Source organism: Callorhinus ursinus, unplaced genomic scaffold (assembly GCF_003265705.2).
Source record: "Callorhinus ursinus isolate GAN/ISIS: 27379988/994484 unplaced genomic scaffold, GSC_fseal_2.0 scaffold21, whole genome shotgun sequence".
NCBI classification, from domain to species: domain Eukaryota; kingdom Metazoa; phylum Chordata; class Mammalia; order Carnivora; family Otariidae; genus Callorhinus; species Callorhinus ursinus.
In genome coordinates, this window is record NW_027397083.1 from 16,034,151 (window position 1) to 16,057,086 (window position 22,936).

Sequence of the window (22,936 nt, forward strand, 5' to 3'; positions counted from 1 at the left end):
CCTGAGGTCATGACCTGAGCCGAAGGCAGACGCTTAACTGACTGAGGCACCCATGGGCCCCAAATGATTCAATTTTATAACTTCATAATAATTACTGAAAATGACAAAAAATGTTTATTGAACTTTTTTTAAAGATTTATTTATTTATTTATTTGACAGAGAGAGAGAGACACAGCGGGAGAGGGAACACAAGCAGGGGGAGTGGGAGAGGGAGAAGCAGGCTTCCCTCTGAGCAGGGAGCCCAATGTGGGGCTCGATCCCAGGAACCTGGGATCCTGACCTGAGCCTAAGGCAGACGCTTAACGACTGGGCCACCCAGGCGCCCCTATTTATTGAACTCCTAATAGGAGTCAGATTCTATGCTAAATGTTTTACGCTCATTATCTCATTAAATCCTAACAAAACCCTCTGAGGTAGGTACTGTATTATCCCATTTTAGAGATGAGGAAACCAAAGTACAGAAGTAACTTTTCAAGGTAGGGCTTATAAATAAACCTGTGCAGTCTGAGTGAGTCCAAGCTCCTCAACACCACATAGATAAATCATCTTTATTTTATGAACTATTGCAAATGCATTATTTAATCATAAGACCATATACCTATGCATTAATAAGCAAGTAAAAGGTTAGGCATTGATTCATCAGATGATCTTACACAATCTGGTGGCCCTCTGGAACATACCATTTCTTTCTTTTTTTTTAAGATTTATCTATTTTTGAGAGAGAGTGCATGCATGAGGGGGGTGTGTATGAGCAGGGGGTAGGTGCATGAACAAGGGGTGGGGCAGAAGGAGAGGGAGAGAACCTCAAGCAAACTCCCCACTCAGGGCTAGATCTCCCAATCCTGAGATTATGACCTGAGCCAAAATCAATAGTCAGACATTTGACCAACTGAGCCACCCAGGTGTCCCTGGAGCATAATCTCTTAAAGGCCAATAATCTTTTAACAGTTAGGCAAATAAAGTACTCCTCCCTTACCTATGAGGGTTATATTCTAAGACCTTCAGTGGATGCCTGAAACCACGGATAGTACCAAACCCTACACACACACACACACACACACACACACACACACACACACACACACACACACAGTATATGTTTTCTCCTATACATACATATGATAAAGCTTAATTTATAAATTAGACACAGTAAGAGATTAACAATAACAATAAAATAGAATCATAACAATATACTGTAATAAAGGTTAAGTCAATGTAGTCTCTTTCTCTCTCTCTAAATATCTTACTGCACCATACTCACCCTTCTTCTTGTGATGATGTGAGATGATAAAATGCCTGTGTGATGAGATGAAGTGAGGTGAATGATGCAGGCATTGTAATGTTTTGACCCTCTGACAGTAAGTCAGGAGGAGGATCATTTCCTGCGGGCGGAACCGCAGAAACAGCAAAAAGCAAAACCGTGGATAAGGGGTGAATTACTGAATATTATTAGTTTTTCATGCTTTTTTCCCTTGTATGTTGACATACTTCTAGACTCATAGAAAAGTTCCAAATAATGCAAAGAATTCTTCAACCAGATTCTCCAAATGTTAACATTTTGCCACATTTGTATTATCCTCTCTTATACACACACACAAATACAATTCTTCTGAACCATCTAAGAGTTAAGTTGCAGACACGGTAACCCTTTACCCCTAAATACTTCATTGTGTACTTCCTAAAAAAAAGGACAGTCTCTTACATAGCTACAATGTATTTGTAAAAATCAGGAAATTAATACTGATAGTACTATTATTCAGATTTTGCCAACTATCCCAATAATGCCTTCCTTTATATCAAACAAACATTTGTCAGCGTTTTTGTGGTTTTCATGATACGTCATTTTTTTAATACAGGCCAGTTATTTTCTAGAATGTCCCTCAATTTGTGTTTATTTAATGTTTCCTCATGAGGTTTATGCTATTTTCAGCAGGAGTGATGCTATCTTACACTCTATTTTTAGAAGTGTACATTATACTATCATCAGTTTTTTCAAGGAATATTTATCAATATTTCTCAGAATAGATTGTTATGTGCTAGTATAATCAAGTAACAACAGACTTTGGAGTTACAGAGAACAGAATTCAAATCCCAGCTCTGGTAGCTATTTACAAAACTCTAGGCCTTAGGCAAGTTACAAATGTTACTGCCACCTCAACTCATTCATTTGCAAATGAGGGATATACTTGCCTTTCCAGATTATTGTGACAATAAAATCAAGTACTTGGCACATAATTAATAACCCTTCCCTCCAACAAAAGCATCTGAAGTTGACTAAGTGATTTCCCCAAGGTCACAGGGTCAATAAATGGCGGTGCCAAAACAGAAACTTGGGTTTAACCTTTAAATCTTGTAAGATATAAAATGTGCCTTCTACAAGCAGTCCTGTTAATATGTGTCTTATCTTCTCTATTAAGAAAAACATAAGGTCTTTAATACCAGGAGCTGTCTCTCGCTTGGTTTTACACTTCATACAGCCGCTGGCAGAGTATTTTATAAACAGAAATCACTCCTTAAAGAAGTACAATGAACACAAAATATTCAATTAGACACAATGCTTCCCCAAATATATTCCATTTTAATATACATTTTAAATTCTCAGATATTTGATAACCTACAAAATGGCCAACTACATTAAGCAATGGCTGTACCTGGAATAATAGAATTAAGGGAATATGAAAATATTAAACACTCACACATATATATTTTTCCCTACATACCTAACCCTGCATACTTTCCTACCAGAACCATTAATCCCAACAAATAAAAATTCCAAAGAATTGTTAGAAATCATTAAGAAATTTTCAAATATACTGAGTTATATTCTACCTAATAAAAGAAAATGGAAGGGTACTACGTAGCTGCTATCAGATTAATACCCCCAGGGAGAACAACTACAAAAACTGGCTGAACACACACACATACACAAAACAGCTGTGTATAGCGGCTTTGGGGTGATAGTTATGTGTCAGTGTAGGTTCATCAATTTTAACAAATTTACTGATGTAGCTGAGGGGGCGGGGGTGTCATAATGGGAGAGGCTGTTATGTATGTAGAAGCAGGAGGGATATGGGAACTCTGTGTTTTCTGCTCAATTTTGCTGCGAACCTAAAATGGCTCTAAGAAATAAAGTCTATTATTTAAAAAAAAAAAATTTGTGTGAAGTCATCAGAAAGCAGACAAGACAGCTAGGACTAGAGAGAACAAAATCCCAGAGCAAGGAGAAAACTTATTAAAGTTGACCCTTACATTTCCTTGAGGTAGTCACCAAATGACAGTGAGATATGGTGGGGGGGCGGTGGGGAGACAGAAAATAGTGGCCTAAATTTAGCCTACAGCTATTCCACTGGGCTGGGAAAACAAAAACTGGAATTCAGAACCTGCCAAGAAAGATGGGCCTTGGTGAATACTCCAAGCTTTTCAAATGAAACCACAAAGGGCTACATCCTAGGAACAAGGGCAAACTGAAATAGACAAGCCTCACCTGGAATAACATGAGCTACCTACTCTACCCGGTTTCCAGAATAAAAGAGAACTATCTCTGGAGGAAGACTTTATCATCCAGAGTCACTAACACAGCAATGTCCAACAGAGCTTTTGGCAATGACAGGACTGGTCACATGCAGCTATTGAGCACTTGAGATGTGGCTAATGTGACTGAGGAAATGAATTTTTAAATTTATTCATTTTTAATTAATTTAAATTTAAACCTAAATAGCCATGAGTGATTAGGACTACCATATTGAACAGCAGAGCTCAAGAATTTTTCATACCTAAGATTGAATACTAAAGAAACAAGCAAGCAAGCAAACAAAAAAAGTTACCAGCCTAACAGGAAATCCAATCAAATGTAAAGAAAGAAAAGATGAAAAAAGCAAATAGAAACAGCCTCACAGTTATCTAGCCAGTGAAATTATAACAGGGACTTTAAAATAACAATAAAAATGTTCAAAAAAATTTCACCAGAAAACTGAAATTTACTTTTAAATTAACAAATTCCTGATTTTAACATCACACACACACACACACACACACACACACACACACACACACACACACACACCAGACACCTCAGAGTCAACTGCTTACAACAAAGAGAAAAACTTAAATGCAGCCACAGAGGGGAAAAAGGACACATCACCATCATCAAAAGAGCCAATTTTCTATGGAAATAATGGAAGCCAAAATATAACAGAATAACATCTTCAAAGTGCTGAAAGAAAATAATTCCCAAAGTATACCTGGAGAAAATATATTTCAGAAACTAAAATATTTTTTGCAAAACTGAAACATTCTGAAATTCATCTAGAAATGCAAAGAACCAGAAACAATGCTCTGAAGAACAAGCAGGAGGACTTACACTATTAGTTATGGTAATGACACTGTGGTACTAGTGCAATAGACAAAATAATGAAAGGACAGAACAAGACAGTCCAAAACGCACACCTGGTTTACAACAAAGTTGTTACTGCTGTGCAGTGGGATAATAAATGGTGTTCAGTTAAGGGATATCTACATGGGGGGAAATGTACCTTAATCCCTACCTCACACTATACGCAAAAATCAACTCCAGAGAGATGGCATCTCTAACTAAATGTGAAAGGTAAAACAATAAAGCTTTTAGAACAAAACACAGCAAAACAAACATCTTAGTGACCCTAGAGCAGATGAAGATTTGTTAAATAGGATACAAATGGTGTTAATCTGAAGGATTTTGAAAAATGAAACTACAGTTCACCCTTGAACAATGCAGAGGAGTTAGGGGCACCAACTCCCATACAGTCAAAACTTCATGTATAACTTCTTGACTCCCCAAAAACTCAACAACAACTAATAGTCTACTGCTGACCAGAAGCCTTCATGATAATATAAAGAGTTAATAAATATATATTTTGTGTTTTAAATATACAAATAATAGATATATGTACTATATTCTCACAATAAAGTAAGCTAGAGAAAAGAAAATGTTATTAAGAAAATAATAAGGAAGATGGGGTGCCTGGCTGGCTCAGTCAGTAGAGCATGCAACTCTTGATCTAGGGGTTGCAAGTTCAAGCCCCACACTGGGTATAGGGGTTACTTAAAATCTTTTTTTAAAAAATCATAAGGAAGAGAAAATATATTTACAGTACTGTGCCGTGTTCGTAAAAAAAAAAAAAAATCCACATATAAGTGGACCCATGCAGTTTAAACCCATGTTGTTCAAGGGTCAAATATATATTTAAAAAATGAGACCATGTATTAAATTAGTCCATGTATTCACCTAAATCAGCTCTAAGAAGGTCAAAAAGAAAGCCACAGAATGAAGACATTTCTCCAAAAGGTTTCATATTGAGAACACTTTAAAAACCACAAATGAGCAAGACTGTCAAGCAAATAGAAAATTAGGCAAAAGAAACTTCACCAAATAGAACATCCAAATAGTCGATTCACATTGCAATAATGCAGCTGTAAACCTAAAATTTGTGCACTTTATACTATCTTATACTTTAATAAAATAGTTTACAAAAAATGGCTGCATTAGCCATTATTAACACAAATTCAGTTACTTCATGAAAGCTTTCAAAGGTTCTGCTCTAAAGAGGAACAGCGGCACATTATACACCATGCAGGCCACCAGGGAACAACTGGGAGACTCCTTACCATCTTGCTACAACTGCATCATTTTCCTTTAAACCATACACTCTTTTTTTTCTAATAGTTTCTATTTATAAAGCAAATACAATGTCCCAAGACTGTACTAAGTGCTTTACACTTTGAGCAGGGAGCCCGATGCGGGACTCGATCCCAGGACCCTAGAATCATGACCTGAGCTGAAGGCAGATGGTTAATTAACCATCTGAGCCACCCAGGCACCCCATATCATATATTTTGAATACTATAGTGTTTAGAAGCTTGTTACTAATTCAGTGACATTCTCTCTGGAGGAGTAGTTATATGTTAATGAGAAGCAATTTAGAGCAAACAAAATAAAGCTTTAAAAGATTCACACACATACTTCTTTCATGTTACATGGTTTCACCACATTACTCAAATATAAATTCTCTCAATGAGTTTACTCTTTCTAAACACTTCTGGAAGTATTTTGTTTGAAAATGGCATCCTGGGGATGCCTGGGTGGCTCAGCTGGTTAAGCATCTGCTTTCAGCTCAGGCCAGGATCTTGGTCCTGGGATGGAGCCCCACATTGGGCTCCCTGATCAGCGGGGAGTCTGCTTCTCTCTCTGCCTCTCCCCCTCCCGCACCGCTCATACGCACACGCGCTCTCTCAAATAAATAAATAAATAAAATCTTTCAAAAAAGAAAATGAGGGGCCCCTGGGTGGCTCAGCCGTAGAGCGTCTGCCTTCGGCTCAGGTTATGATCCCAGGGTCCTGGGATCGAGCCCCGCATCGGGCTCCCTGCTCAGCAGGGGGCCTGCTTCTCCCTCTCCCACTCCCCTGCTTGTGTTCCCTCTCCCGCTGTGTCTCTCTCTGTCAAATAAATAAATAAAATCTTAAAAAAAAAAAAATGACATCCTATTTTCAGGTGACTTTCACCAACTGATTGACTGCCAAATTCCGCAATTATGCTTTACCACTTATAAAGAAGCTATATCCTTAGATTCAAAGGATATGTTTATTATTACTTTGCTATTACTAAAAATCAAAGATACCCACATTAAAACATGTAAAAATTAAAAGAGTTATTTATAAATGCTGATATACCAACTCTCATTGAAGTATACTGGATTTCAGTTGCCTCTTCTTTAATATAAGTTAGACTAAATGTCTATGTAAATGTTTCCCACTCTAAAATTATTTGCTTCTACATAACAACATCTTTAATACAAATATTTTATCTTTAGGAACTGTTGATGATTAATTTAGCCTTGAGGAAGGAAAGAGAAAAAAACCCCCCACATTTACAATGCCAGGGAACATTCTGCTACAATATGAAACAGCTCCATACCACAGAAGAGAATGGACAATCAAAGACTTGTGATACAGGAAAAGAGATATAGGGCTCGTGTTATCAAGGCGTGTACTAGAAAATCTACTGAAAAGTTACCAAAAGCTTCCTAAGCATAACATTCTACTCATAAAGTATTTGAATCACTTTTTTGATTACTTTGTCAGCTTTTTCCAATTATACAGGACTATTTCAAGGCCAAAGTCATGCCATAATCTTGATACCACTGCAATTAGGTTTCCAAGAGGTTGTTAGTTTGTGACATTTGCTGGTAAGTACACTCTATATCAGGAACTAGGGGGTAAGAAAGCACAAAATAGTAAAAATAAATTTTCAGGTAGTTATGTCTGTGTATAGGTCTGTGATTTCTTAAATCAATCCTAACACACGTATAACAATGCAGGATAAACTATAAGAGGCAGAGACTATAGGTTAAAAAATGAATTTCTAATCTAGCACAGAAGTCTAGACCAGAACAAGGCAGGGTGAAGTGTGGCAAATTTACATGTGGGGCTATTTCAGAGATAAAAATACTAGGATTTGGTCACACTATGATTAGATATATAACAGGGAAACAAAAACAAGCCAAAAACTCAGTTTCCTACACTGAGTAACAGGGAAAATGGTTTTTCAATAATCTTTTTTTTTTTTTTTAAGAGAGAGAGCGTGTTGGGAAGGGGCAAAGGGAGAGAGAGCATCCTAAGCAGATTCTACCCCCAGATGGAGCCTGACACGGGCCTCGATCTCACAACCCTGAGCCAAAACCAAGAGTTGGACGCTTAACCAACTGAGCCACCCAGGCACCCCTTAATAATCTTGATACAGTAATACAAGACGATGAGAAGATGTAGATCTTTGGGAGAAAGATGAATCATGAATGTGAGTTAATAACATCCAGAGACTGTCTAAGGAAAGAACTAAAAACAGAAATTAGGTATTCAACGGGAGGTCAGGGCTATAGGAAGGTATCTGAAAAGCTTACCATATTAAACAAACTGAAGTCAAGGGACAGAGTAAAATCTCCAAGAGGGAAATATACTGAATGAGAAAAGGGCACAGGACTGAACTCAGGAAAATGTATTCATTTAAGAGGTGAGAAAAAGAACAAGAAAATTTGTCAGAGAAGTGAAAGAAAAAACTGAGGGTATAGTGTTCAGGAACTAACTAAGAAAGTTTCAGTAAAATAAAACACTAACAGTGCTGAAAGACAGAAGTCCAGCCACATGGGGACTTAAAAAAAAAAAAATCCATCATATTTGGTGATTAACGAACAAGTCAACAGTATCCTTCAGGAGAGGGATTTCAGGAAGATGAGGAACAATTCCTGGACAAAGAACATGGTCAAGTGGAGAGGCAGAACTGAGTTCAAATCACAGCTCTGCAATTTATAAAGCTATGTACCACCCTAGGTAGGTTGCTTATTTTTAACATACTGAATCTCAAATTCCCTCTTTGTAAAATGTAGTATTACCACTAGTCAAGGTTGTTACAAGGGTATGGGGTAATAACGAAAAGTTTCTAGCACAGTGGCTGGTACTATGTAGTCAATAAATGTTGTTATTATTATAGGAACCCTGTTTATTTTCACATTTTCACTCCCCACATAAAAAAGAACATCTACCAGTACGTCATTATGACAGAAGGCTTTTTTTCATGTACTGCAGGTGATAAAAAAATTTAAAACTTGATTTTAGTTTTTGCCTACTTAAAGCCAACAGTTTGAAAAACCAGAAATATCCTTGTGATGACAAGACTGTGAAGAAAAGAGCATTTTCAAACACTATTGGTGAGATTATAAACTAAAGTAATATGTTTTCTGGAAGGAAATTTGGCAGCACCCATCAGCAAAATGTACATACCCTCTGACCCAACAAATCTCCTAGAAATGTCATGGAAATGTACCAAACAAGTGTCCAAGGACATACAAGAAGGTTTCCTGTGGCATTATCAGAAAACAAACAAAAAGAGGACTGCTTAAAGTATAAAATATAAAAAATTATAGTATAAAACCTCAACATTAAGTGGGGAAATTGCTCCTGCTTTGCTTCAGAGACTTCTTGATTACTGAATTGTTTCTGACAGTGAGCATCCATTACTTTTATAATTAAAAAAAATTAATTGAATAATTTATTTAGTATACTGGTTTTTAGATAAATATATTCAACATTTTTTGTAATTCAGCGTTTTCCTCACAAAAGAAACATTTGTTCTTTTTAATGTCAAAGTCTAACACATACTAGATCTTTCTCCTAAGTAATACAATCTTACCACACCAGCTGATGCTTAAATTATTCACTGGCCAACAAACTGGCACTCTTCTGCAGCAGCAGGCACTCTGTTAATAACATCCACGGCAATGAATTCCATTCATAGGAAAATGCTGAAGACTCAGAAACAAACAGGCACATACATTCTGAGGTGTGTGATGTCAGGGCTGTTATCATTACATTCTACTACAGTACATTCATGAGACAATACACACCTTTAAAACAAAGCCCTACAGCACAAGGGAAAAAAAAATTGATAACCTTTGACATTAAAGGCTTTTATTCAACATAATTTTTAAAAAATCACAAAAAGAGAACTACCACATGATCAAGGCATCCCACTTTTGGGTACACAGCTAAAAGAATTAAAAGCAGGTCTTGAAGAGATATTTGTACAATCATGTTGATAGCAGCCCTATTCACAACAACCAAGAGGTAAGAGCCACCAAATGTCCAGTGCTAAAGAATGGATAAACAGGGTGCCTGGGTGGCTCAGTCGTTAAGCATCTGCCTTCGGCTCAGGGATCAAGTCCCGCACTGGGCTCCCTGCTCAGAGGGAAGCCTGCTTTTCCCTCTCCCACTCCCCCTGCTTGTGTTCCTGTTCTTGCTGTCTCTCTCTCTGTGTCAAATAAATACATAAAATCTTTAAAAAAAAAAAAAAAGAATGGATAAAATATGGAATTTTTCAGCCTTAGAAAGGAAGGAAATCCTGACACATGCTACAACATGGATGAACCTTGAGGACATTATACTAAGTGAAACACACTAGTCACCAAAAGGGAAGTACTATATGATTCTCCTTCTATGAGATATTTAAAGCAGTCAAATTTATAGAAACAAAAAGCAGAATGGTGGTGACTGGGGGCTGGGGAAAGGGGAAAAAAGGGAGCTGTTTAATGAGTACAGATTTTCAAATGTACAAGATGAAAAAGTTCTAGAGATTTGTTTTATAACAATGTGTACATCCTTAATACTAATGAGCTGCATGCTTAAAAATGTTTCAGATGATAGATATTATGTTATGCTTTTTCACAATAAAAAAATGGAAAAAAATTCTATATTAAATTTGGCCACCAAATTGATAGCTCAAGATGATAGTAGTTTACAAATTATTCCAATATGTTTTTCTAATATAGAGAGCAGAATGGACAAAAGTTTTCAGAAGAAATATGTAAAGAAAGGGGTTAGTAAGTATAAAAATGCTCTAATATTATATAGCAATTTTTATTTATTTTTATTTTTTTTAAGATTTTACTTATTTGACAGAGAAAGACACAGCAAGAGAAGGAACACAAGCAGGGGGAGTGGGAGAGGGAGAAGCAGGCTTCCCGCTGAGCAGGGAGCCCGATGCGGGGCTTGATCCCAAGACCCTGGGATCATGACCTGAGCCAAAGGCAGATGCTTAATGACTGAGCCACCCAGGGGCCCCTATATAGCAATTTTTAGAAACATAATTAATATTTCTTTCTAAATATTAACAAATATTAATATATCTAAAATTGTAATTTGATGAAATAATTTCAAAACAAAGTGTAAAAGGATGTTTTTCTTGATTCCCATTAATAATCAAGATTTCCATTTTTCACCTATTAGAAATAACAGATTGCCTAAAACTAAGTAAAAAACAGGGCACCTGGGTGGCTCAGTTGGTTGAGCATCCAACTTTTGATTTCGGCTCAGGTCATGATCTCAGGGTCCTGGGATCAAGCCCCACATCGGGCTCTGCACTGAGCATGGAGCTTGCCTAAGATTCTCTCTCTCCCTCGACCCTTTCCCCACACTCTCAAAAAAAACCCCACACAATGCTCCACCCTCCCCCTCTCAAAAAAAAAAACCCACAATGCTCTTATCACATTAAAAAAAAAAATCAGTAATTCCCTAATACCATCTAACATTCAAATTTTCTCTATTGCCTTATAACTGTCTCTTTAAACTGTTCAATTAGTATCTAAATGAGTTCACACATGAAGATTCTATTTAACAGTTTCACAGAATAATCTACAGAAACTTACACTGGGAAAAAAAAAAAGGCCAGAGGTATAGAATTAAACAAAAGCAAACTGCAAAACAGAATGTAATCTGTGAGCCTATTTTTATTTAAATGTTTTTTTAAGATTTTATTTATTCATTTGTTGGGTGGGAGGAGAGCACAAGGCAGAGAGAGCAGCAGGCTCCCCACCAAGCAAGGAGCCCAATGCATGATCCACGGATCATGACCTGAGCTGAAGGCAGACGCTTAACCGACTGAGCCATCCAGGTGCCCCTTAAATGTTTAACTTAATAAATGATAACATAAAGTAGTCATTTTTAGAAGATAAATACTAACCATGATTTGGGGGAATTATAAAACAAATCGCCCTGAAATACTTCAACTGTAAAACAAAATGTGATTTAGCTTAAAGAAATTTTAAAGGCTACATTTCACTTCCTCTGATTCACGTAGTCAGTCATGTCTAAAATACCAGTAATGGAGAGTTTTCCAGGTTCCTTTGTTTTTCTTGTTTGTTTTTGTTTGGTTTTAATGTGGAGTTTTAACACATGGTGTTAAATATATATTTAGATATAGATATCCATAGAAGTCAGGTGCATGTCTAAATTCATATACAATTTAAGTCAAGAAATATCAACCATAACAAAGCATCTTCCCCCAGGAGGGGGAGTATCCTAGTAAAAAAAAAAAGCACAATCCACTGCCACACTAATACCAATCAATCCATTTCTTTCCACAGCCACCATGTCCTCTCTGTGGATTACCTTAATGCCTCTTTCCTAATGTTTCTCCTACTCCTACTCTCAGTCTGGTCCTCTTCCCTCTCCAAATAGCAGCCAGAATGATTAAAACATAAACCATTGCAGCTACCCTCCCAACCTCAAATCACAACCCTACATTATCCATTCTACTATGCCTAAGTCTCACTGGCAGGCTTTCAGATTCTTTATCAAACTCTTTCCAACCTCAGAACCTCCACACAGGCTCTTTCTTTGCCTACGGTTCTCATTCCATCCATTCTGGTTGGTGGTCTCCCTTCAGGCCCCAGTTTAATATATCATGTCCTTAGAGATTTTTCCCTATCCACTCAATCTAAAGTCCCTACAACTGATTAGCTACTTGAAAAAAAGAAAAAAAAATTAGATCCACACCTCACACAAATTATAATAAACTTAAAATAGAGATCTAAATATTTAAAATGTAATTCAGTAAGTACTGGAAGGAAACAGGGTGAATGCCTCTTTGAACTCAGCAAGGGAAAGGCTTTCTAAGTATGACTTAAAATCCAGAGGCAATGAATGAGAAGACTGATAAAACTGACCACACTCAGGGGGCGCCCGGGTGGTTCACTCAGCTTAAGCATCCAATTTCGGCTCAGATCATGATCTCAAGGTCATGAGATGTAACCCTGCATGGCTCTATGCTCAGCGTGGAGCCTGCTTAAGATTCTCTCTCCCTCTCCTTCTGCCCCTTCACCCACCGCCACAAACTCACACTCTTAAAACACACACACACACACACATACACACACACACACAAAACTTTTTATAAGGCAAATAAAACCACAAAAAGTCAAAATGGAAAAAAATTCAACATATATGACAAATGAAGGGCTAACACCCCATATATATAAGAGATCTCTAAAACTGATGGACAAAAGACCAAACTCTTAATAGAAAAATGGGCAAAAGGCATGAACAGGCAATTCACATTTATACACACAATTTTATTTCTTTTAAAGATTCGTTTATTTATTTTAGAGAGCATGCACTCGAGCAGGGGGAGGGGCAGAGGGAGAGAAAGAAGGAGAGAAGCAGACTCCCCACTGAGCAGGGAGTCCAACACAGGGCTCAATCTCGTGACCCTGAGATCATGACCTGAGCTGAAATCAAGAGTCAGATGCTTAACTGACTGAGCCACCCAAACACCATTCATACACACAATTTTAAAATGACCCTTAAACATGAGATGTTTAACTTCCCTCATAATGAGACATGTAAAATAAAACTATATAGATTAACAATTTTGCCAATCAATTTTGATTGGCAAAACTGTTAAAGAATAACATTCTGCTAGCAAGGCTATAGAGAAATAGGCACTATCGTATTTTGCTGGTGGGAATGCAAACTGGTACAGTTCTGACTGGCAATATTTAACAAAACTATATATGCATTTACCTTTTGACTAAATAATCCCACTTCTGAAAATTTACCTTGAAGATACAACTTGAATACAAAAACAGGTATGCACAAAAACTACTCTTTGTAACTGTAATTGGGAAACACTATGTCAATAATTAGGAAAGTGGCTGAATAAACTATGGTAATCCACATAATGAAGTACTATTCAGCAATATAACAGAATGAAAAAGATCTCTATGAATTGACGTGAAGTGATTTCCAGAAAACACTGTTAAGGGACAACAGCCAAGTGCAAACAGATATCTACAGCATGTTACCTTTCCTGTAAGGAGGGAAACTGAGAAAATAAACATTTGTCTGTTTATATACCCCCTGCCAAACACACACACACACATACTAATAAAAGAAAAACTACTGATAATGGTTACTAAAAGGAGTTAGGGAGGAATGAGATAGGAAGGATGGTGAGGAGGAGAGAGTGTGACATTTCTGATGGTTTTAGCATGCTTCTAATTTATAGATCCACATTGTTTCACATAGTCAAACAAACAAAGACACAGATGGGCCCAAAATGAAATACAAAGAAATGAACTTAAATATATTTCAAATAAATAACATAATCACACTTGAAGGTGGAGGTTTGGAGAAGAACCTAAGTAACTTAAAACACAGTATTCTGACTACATGCTCCAAGTCTATGGCTAAAGAATAAAAGAACTGTATAAAAGAACTATAAATAAATATACTCTAGTTAGTAAATTAGCAATGGTATGGGTAGCAATTCCAAAATTACATTAAATGTATTCTAGAATTGAGCTAATAAGTAACATATGGTGGATAAAGAGAGCCAAGTTTCCTGGTATCATAAAAGGGATTATAAATAAAGGAAGGACAGAATGAACTCTGAGGTGTCAGAATTGGACAGAGGAGTATGAATTCATGGTTTTAATATATAAACAGATAGATACAGAATTACATAAACACACACACACACACACACACACACACACACATTTTCTAGCTTTGCCACTCAAAGGGTCTAAAAGCAGTAACACCTTAGTACCAATGAGCGCATCTGCCATTAGCATCCATCTTGTTCGCTAAACACCATTCTCCAATAAAAGGAACCAGAGCTCCTTAGAGAAATAGCCAGTATCAGGGATGGGGAAGGAAGGTACAAAGTCAGTCTGGAACATCTTGTGGTACCAGAAAGTAAGTACTCAAGGGAGGATGGGGCCACGGCAAAGGGACAGAAACAAGCTTAAAGTGGCTCCCACTGGACAGTTTAGGACAATTATTCAATAAAACAAATAATAGTAAGTAACATTATAACCCAATGAATATGAATCCATGAGTACATACAGAAACAAAAAGACTAAGTAAAGGAAAATTCTTCCTTATGAAAGAATTCCTTATACAGGAGTGACAGAATTAGAAAATCATCATTTCACAACCCCATAGTTGTAACTGTTAAGGTCATATTCACCAAGAGAGGCTAAAACTGGTTTGTGAAAGTAAGATGAGAAAGCAGTATACTCTCAAAGTTCCTTTTCACAAGATACTTATTAATTACAAAAAAAAAAACCTTACAGTGGAAAAATCTGGCAGTCACCACCTCAACAAAGTGATCAAAGTTAACCAGTATGGGAAAAAATGACATCATGTTCCTCCCATATGTGAGAACACAACATCACTTCTGTGCAGCTATTCTAAAAATGCATAACCTGAAAACATCAGACAAACTAAAATTGAGGAGCATTCTACAAAATAACTATCCAGTACTATTTAAAAGTGTCAGGGTTGGAGCACCTGGGTGGCTCAGTCGGTTTAAGTGTCCAACTCTTGATCTCGTCTCAGGTCTTGATCTCAGGGCCTCACATTGGGTTCCACGGCTGGGCGTGGAGCCTACTTAAAAAAATGTCAGGTTATGAAAGGCAAAGAAAGAACCAAGGAACTACTCCAGATAAGAGGACATTACAGGGACATACATGGTAAATGATACAATGTGTGATATTCGATTGAATTCTGGGCAGGAAAAAGGTAATCAGTGAGGAAATTGGTAAAATCTGAATAAAGTCTATAAATAAGCACTGGTACTGAATTGATTTTAATTTCCTCAAATCAAATAGTATTTTGAGTAGTTCAAACAGTTCATCAAATCAATAATATTGAATTAATGTTAACTGATGATTTTAATCATTGTACTGGGGTTATGCAAGAGAATGTCCTTATGTTTAGGAAATATACACAGAAGTATTTAGAGGTAAGGGGGCCTCATGTCTGAAACTTACTGTCAAACAATGCAAGCAAAAATAGGTGTTTTTGTGTACATAGAGAAAGAATGAGTGATAAAACTAGGGTGGTAAAATGTTTAAATTTGAAACATTTGGAGAATCCTGGTGAAAGGCATACAGGAATTCTCTGTAGTATCTTTGCAAATTTTTTGTATGTCTAAAATTATTTCAAAGCAAAAAGTTAAAAAACAGAAACAAAAAAAGTAGGTATGCTGTTGTTCTCTCTCCCTGTTCATTTTCATCAGAGAGTACTACTTTACCTTTTTGGTTATCTACCCAAAAACACCATAATGGTAAGGTCTGCATTTCTGCTCCTCAATAAATAACCAGCACCCAGCAAAATACTTTACACTTTTATATGCACTAAATATCTTAAAGACTTAATTGTGGATTATTTTATAGTTTTCTATTCATGTATCTTTCCACTGATAAAATTTTAAAAGATCTCCATTAAATGATGAATGGATACACAAAATGTGATGTAGTTATACAATGAAATACTAGGTAGCAACAGAAAGAAATGAATTACTAATAACATGCTACAGCATGAACCTTGAAAACATTATGCTACATGAAAGAAAAAGTCAAAAAGGACCACATATTGTATGAACACATTTATATGAAATGCTCAGAAATGTACAAATCTATAGAGATAGAAAGTAGATTTTTGTTTGCCTAAGGCTTGGAGAATGAGAGAGTGGGGAAAGATGGCTAGAGGGTACAATAAAGGGGTTTCTGCTGGGGGTTAGGAAAATATTCTAAAATTGTGATGATGATGCACAACCGTGAATATACTAAAAACCACTGAATTGTACAAATAATCTGTATCTGTGGCAACAATGTATGGCACTGAAAACCACTTCATTACAGACTTTGGATGCTTCTATTAAAACTTCTTTTTTTTTTTAAGATTTTATTTCCGTATTTGTCCGGGGGGTGGGGGGGGAGAGCACAAGCAAGGGGAGCGGCAGGCAGAGGGAGAAGGAGGCTCCACGGAGCAAGGAGTCCGATGTGGGACTCGATCCCAGGACCCTGAGATCATGACCTGAGCCAAAGGCAGACACTTAAAACACTGAGCCACCCAGGTATCCCTTCTATTAAAATTTCTGTTAGAATGAGGGGCACCTAGGTGGTTCAGTCGGTTAAGCATCCGACTCTTGACTTCAGCTCAGATCATGATCGCGGGAGTGGTGGGATGGAGCCCCATGGCAGGCTCTGTACTCAGCAGGGGGTCTGCTTAAGATTCTCTCCCTCTGTCCCTCCCCCACATTTGCACACACTCTCTCTAAAATAAATAAATAAAATCTTTTAAAAAAAAATTCTGTTAAAACAAAACCCAGCTGACAACCTTTTGCCTAATAGGGATTCCCCCAAAAAATAACTATTCCGTAATACAGAGAAATTGTCAGCAATTTCAGCCAATACTGAACTTTTTTGGGTACGGGTGATTTAGAGAGAGAACTTTAATAACTAGTCAATCCTAACTCCTTCTCTACTCTCAAGGCTCATTCAAGGGTTATTTCTCACCAGAAGCCTTCTTTGAACCCTCAAATGAGGCTAAGTGCTCTCCTCTGTGTTCCCATAGCACCCTGCACACACCTGTACCACAGGACTTCTTAAGACAAACTATTTTTCTCCTCCATTAAATGATGAAATCATGTTTTCTCTGTATCCCTAGCACAGTGCCAGCACACAAAAAAAAAACTCAACAAAAATTGAGTTAAATTTGCAGTGTGAATTTGGACCTGTTTGACTTTTATAAGCCTGTTTTGTACTTATTCAATAGGAATTCTATCAATTGTGTTACCTAACTCAGGGGGGAGACATGAGAAACAAACTAGGAAATATACATAAAAGCACTTGGAAAAAAATGTAGTACACATACACAGTCTTCTATTATTATAGAGTACCCTATATAAAGTACTGGTTACCACTGTATGGGTCATTCTCTGTATCTTAATTTTGTTACAGGAACTTTGTCTTTGATACTTCGGCATAAAGGGATGGGAATACCCTAAACAAAAACTGATAAGCCTAAATTAATTATCATTACACACCATTCTGTCAACTATTACAGGCAAAATAGGAAGCATTTTTTACCTCAACAACAATTAATGCTAAATTACTCAGTAAACTTGCAATAAATACAACTGCTTTTCAGGTTACTTTACAGCCCACTTTCCTGTCTCTGTGTACTGAAATGACTCAAACCACAGGCTAGAATTCTACATTTAAAAGAAAAGGAAAATATTCGTGAACTGAATGTTGTCACCACACCTCATAAACAGCACCTTCTGCTGCTAAACCCTTTTATGCATTCAAGAGCCCTGCGTGTTCTTGACAGAAACCATCCTCACGCAGCTGAATTTAGAACATGCTGACCTTGAGCAAATCAATGCCCCTAGCATGTACTTCTGGCTTATATCACTGCAAGAGGTAGACAGCCTCACCATCTATAGTAGTCAACAATTTCTGGCCACTGTCGCCTGTCTATTTTAAGATATCCCTACTACATTTCTGTGTTGCACAGTTCAAAGAAATAGAGTAACACATGAACCTGTGTTTAAACACAAATCGTTTACCTTGGAACTTGGGATATGTGTGTTCATACCGTGATTAGCTCAAAAATATTTAATTTGGTAAGTTTCCACTTCCTGCTTTCAACTTTTAAATACAACACATTATTAACAAAGAGTTAAAAATCAAGTGTAAGACACTTTTGCTTACTGTCTAATCAAATTTCAAGTAACCTTAGTTAAAAACTCAGCCAAAATTGGTGAACAAATATTGAAAAAGATTAATCATTACCTGCTATTTTCATGCAAAACTACACTAGATATTAAAACTACATAATTAAAGACTATAAGACATTTTCACCAGTCTACCTTAATACTTAATTAACTCTTAACTCTTGAATCTAATTAACATAAAGTCCTTTTTAAATGTTTTTACCCAAGCAACATCAACCAAAATGCTACTAGCATGAGCCCTTGTTTACAAATAAGAATCTCATTTTTTCTTCTAAATACAAAATCTGTGTTAGCAATTGCATACCTTGTGAGATTCAGATAAATTATCTACTTGAAATTTATACAGAAAAACAAATTAGAAACTTACTAATTATACTTAGCAATTATTCATAGCTTTTTTTTTCATTCCCAACAGAGGCTAATATTTGTGCAAAGGCCTAATACTAGAAATCAACATCATAAAATATTTAGCATTTCAGATTGCTTTTTAAAGGATTTCCTTTACTCTCTTGAAACATTTAATAAATGTTTAATAAATGTTCTCAAGTATAAAAGTAAAGTTTTTTTGTTTTTGTTTTTTTTTTTTTACTCTCATCCAAAAGATTTCAAATAAAGAAAAGGAGTCTAGGTATCACAGGGAGCTAAATCTGATACACAGTATAATGCAGGACCCAAATAAAATGAAGTCATTTACTAACAAGTGAACTAAATATAGAGCCCAAGCAGCTGGAGCCTGGGGGTTTATATAATATGCTAGCTGACAACTAAAAGCTCTTAAGACAGAATCCATAGAGCACAAAGGGAAGGAAAAAAACACTATTCTTCTCATGCTGTTAAATAAGATTTTAAAGTAATTTTTCTGGAAAAAAATGAACTAAGCTAATCCTGTATTTCATTACATTAAAAAAAATCTGTCAGGAGTACAGAGGATCAAATAAATGTAATTATAGGATATATTAAATAGGAATTACTACTCTGACACAATTATCTTTTTTTTTTGAGAGAGAGAGAGAGAGAGAATGAGTGGTGGGAAAGGTCAGAGGGGAGAGAGAGAAGCAGACTCCCTGCTGAGCAGGAAGCCCAATGCGGGGCTCAATCCCAGGACCTGGAAGATCATGACCTGAGCCGAAGGCAGATGCTTAGCCAAATGAGCCATCCAGGTGCCCCTACAATATCTTTTAAACCATTTAAAAGGAATAGTATCTAGCACTCTAGTACTAAAAATCTTACAATCAAGAATATACTAAGGAATAAATTAGGCTATGTTCCTAATTTCTAATACATATTTTAATGCATTATCACTAAATGACATAAATATGGGACTCCTAATGACCTACCAATGGCAAGGCCTATATTTGGAGGTGGTTTTTGTAGTGGCTTATTAATTTCTCCGAGATCTTGTCCTGGATGCTAAGGCACGTATTTGCAAGAAACTAATCAGGATGAGAGGTTAGTACAAAGGTAGATACACCCAGAAAATAAGGGCACCTGGGTGGCTCAGTCAATTGAACATCTGACTCTGGATTTTGGCTCAGGTTACAATCTCAGGGTCCTGGGATTGAGCCCCACCCCACTCTGACTCCAGGCTGGGCACAGATCAGCTTGTCTCTCTCCTCTACCCATTCCCCCGCCCCCACTCACGCTCACTACTGCTCACTCTGACGCCACACTCTTTCTCTCCCTTCTCTAAAAATAAGTAAATACATCTTCGGGGAAATAAAAACAAAACAGAAAATAACTACCCCTTGCCGGGTCTAAATTTATAATCCTCACATTCTAACAATTCCCAGCAATAAACTGCATGTATCTGTCTATTCACTAACTTCTTAATGGCCAGTACTGGCAGCTCCTGTTATTTGCCCACTGTGCTGGGGCTCTAGAGTTCACCAAGACCACAAATTCATTCTTGCTGAAATGAAGACAATTTCTCAAAATGATAAAAACATGAATCCAAAACCATTTTACCTACTCAAGAAGATATTTTTGAATCTTGGTAATCATTAGCCCTTAAGACTACCTAGCATTATAGTAATCAAGACACTATAGCACTTTATCAATATTTACATGGAAATTATTTTCTTCTTTAAACCCCTAACACCAACACCAAAATAGCACTACCCATAACATATAGATGGAAAGATATTCAAACTTGTTAGGAAAAGTCTCCTGAACATTTATGGCAGCCAGGGAAGTGTGTTTGAATCTTCTGAATCTTAAAATTGCTAATCAGGATAACTTTTTGAATTCTCGTATGTAACTTTCCTAAGTAGCCAGTTACATCTAATTGTCCTTAATAAACTAGTTCTTTTTTAAGTGCTAAAATGCCCAAAGATATATACAAAAATTACTATAAACCTTTCCCAACATTTGAAGACTTCTGTTTGGTCATCATTAATCACCTACCATTCTTTCAGGTCTCCTATTAACAATAAAAATAACCAGTCAAGTGTCTTTGGCTTGGAACTGCATAGAGATTCCTATTCTTTGGGCAGATTTTATGCCTAAATTTTAAAAATCTTTTTAACACCTCAAACCTACACTGATCTTGATTTCTTTATTTATCCAAGCTTTTTCACTATGCGCACACACAAAATTATTTCATTTAGCCAAAATTCAACATTTACTAAATAGCCAAAAAGTAGCTGTCACCTACCTGTAGTACCGAGACTGTAGGTATGTTGAACAAACAGTCTTTGATACATGACTGGCCGACCCAAAGTCTATCACCTTAACCCTGTATGGCTGCCGAACAGGATCCACCAACATAATATTCTCTGGTTTGAGGTCAGCATGAATTAAACCAAGACTTTTCAATTTTTTCAGTGCAGTGGCCACTTGTTGAAGAATGGGTCGAATTACTTTTAGTGGCAGGGGACTGAACTTATTTTGTTTCAGAAAGTCATACAAGTTTTGTTCCAGCATCTCAAAGACTAAACAAGTATGGTTACGGTGCTGAAAGCATTCATAAGCTCGTACAAAGTTATATTCATCAGCATTTTCAGTACTAAGCCTTGCTAATATGCTCACTTCTATTTGCCCTTGACGTGCATAAGAAGGGTGATTCTTCAAAATTTTGATTGCTACAATTTCATTTGTCCCTCTTTTCCAGCATTTGACTACCTGGCCAAAAGTGCCTCGACCAAGAAAATCAAGGACTTCGTAAGTATTTTTCATGGAGCATAAGACTTCATGCTGTACTAACTGATAGTCACCTTCTCCAGTGGTACAATTCTGTTTTGTTCCTGTGGTAGCTGTCACAACTGTCACTGGATTTCCCATGTTGGTTTGCAACATTGCAGGAAGTATGGACAATTCATCGACAATCTGCATTGCGCTGCTATGATTATCCAACTCCTCACTCTTGCGCTTCAATCCACATCGCTGGGGGCCTTCTAGGAAATTTAACCTGTGTCGCCACGCCCCAACTGGAGGTGCCTCCACTTGAGCTTGCTGCGCCTGAGCTGCTATGACCTTTGTAGCACCCGCAGTGTTTTTTAAAACAACAGCACTTGTCTGCAATGAAACGCTGTGTCCTCGAGGTCTGTTAAATGGTATCTTTGTCTGAAAAACACTACCCTTCGTGGGAGGATGAGAATTTCCAACGTTTTTACCATTCACATAGGTCCGTGGATAGTTTCTTTCCTGGAATACACAACTGCTTGGCTCTACTTTGAGTTTCTTCACACTACAAAAGGCACTTGACTGAGTTTGATAAACATACGGTGGGTAGACCAAGACTTGTGAGGCCATACCTGAGGGGGAAAAAGAAAAGAAAAAGGACATATTAACTACAAAAATTTGTTTTTACTTTTAAATCTCATGAAGAAAACTTCCAAGGGTCAAGTCCATAATTTGTAAAAATAATTAAACTCCATTAAGATTTTTCCCCTTGAAGAAGGGGAAATATTCAGATAATTCAGGATCTCCATTTTAGCTAATTAGTGCATCAGCTATTTTGAGTATTGCATAAAAGGCTGAGAATAAAGAGTTGAGTGCATTCATTTAATCAAAAAATATTTACCAAGCAGCTGCAATCACCAGGATATGCCCTAGGAACTGTAACAACCATTTTTCCCCCAAAAGGAAAAGTACAGATCCCTAAACTATACACATTTGGCAAACGTAAAACATTCCATCACCAAATTATCATTTATGAACCAATGACAATGAAAGAAAATATCCATTACATAACTACATTCACATTTGTTCAATCTAAAGCTCAAGAATAGCCTCAGGAAAAATAATCAACTATAAAAATAAGTATAGAAGCCAGATATAGGTCCCTTTGCATGACACTCTCTTAACGTCTTTTTCCACATCCACCCTTGTACACTTAAGCAGACTTCTTTACATTCAGATCAACACGTGAATAAGTTCTTGCTGAAGATCTTCCTGGGACACACACAAGCCACTCACCCCCTAGGCAAGAGTTGGGCATTCAGTGCTCTCATAAAAGCTTCTAAGTTCTTCTAATTAGCACTCATGACATGACATTACATTACATTGTAATTGTCAGTGTATCCATCAGTCTTCCACACTAGATCC

General features: G+C 36.9%; 1 protein-coding gene across 7 annotated transcripts in view; it reads right to left on the reverse strand.

Moving 5' to 3' along the window:
* Positions 1-22,936, reverse strand: part of HIPK3 (homeodomain interacting protein kinase 3) — a 91,780-nt gene that overhangs the window by 37,926 nt on the left and 30,918 nt on the right. For all 7 annotated transcript variants that reach the window (XM_025879023.2, XM_073904791.1, XM_025879028.2 and 4 more), the window contains exon 2: positions 21,045-22,143. In XM_025879023.2, the coding sequence (XP_025734808.2) occupies positions 21,045-22,143 (1,099 nt within the window). The remainder of the gene's footprint in view (positions 1-21,044; positions 22,144-22,936) is intronic.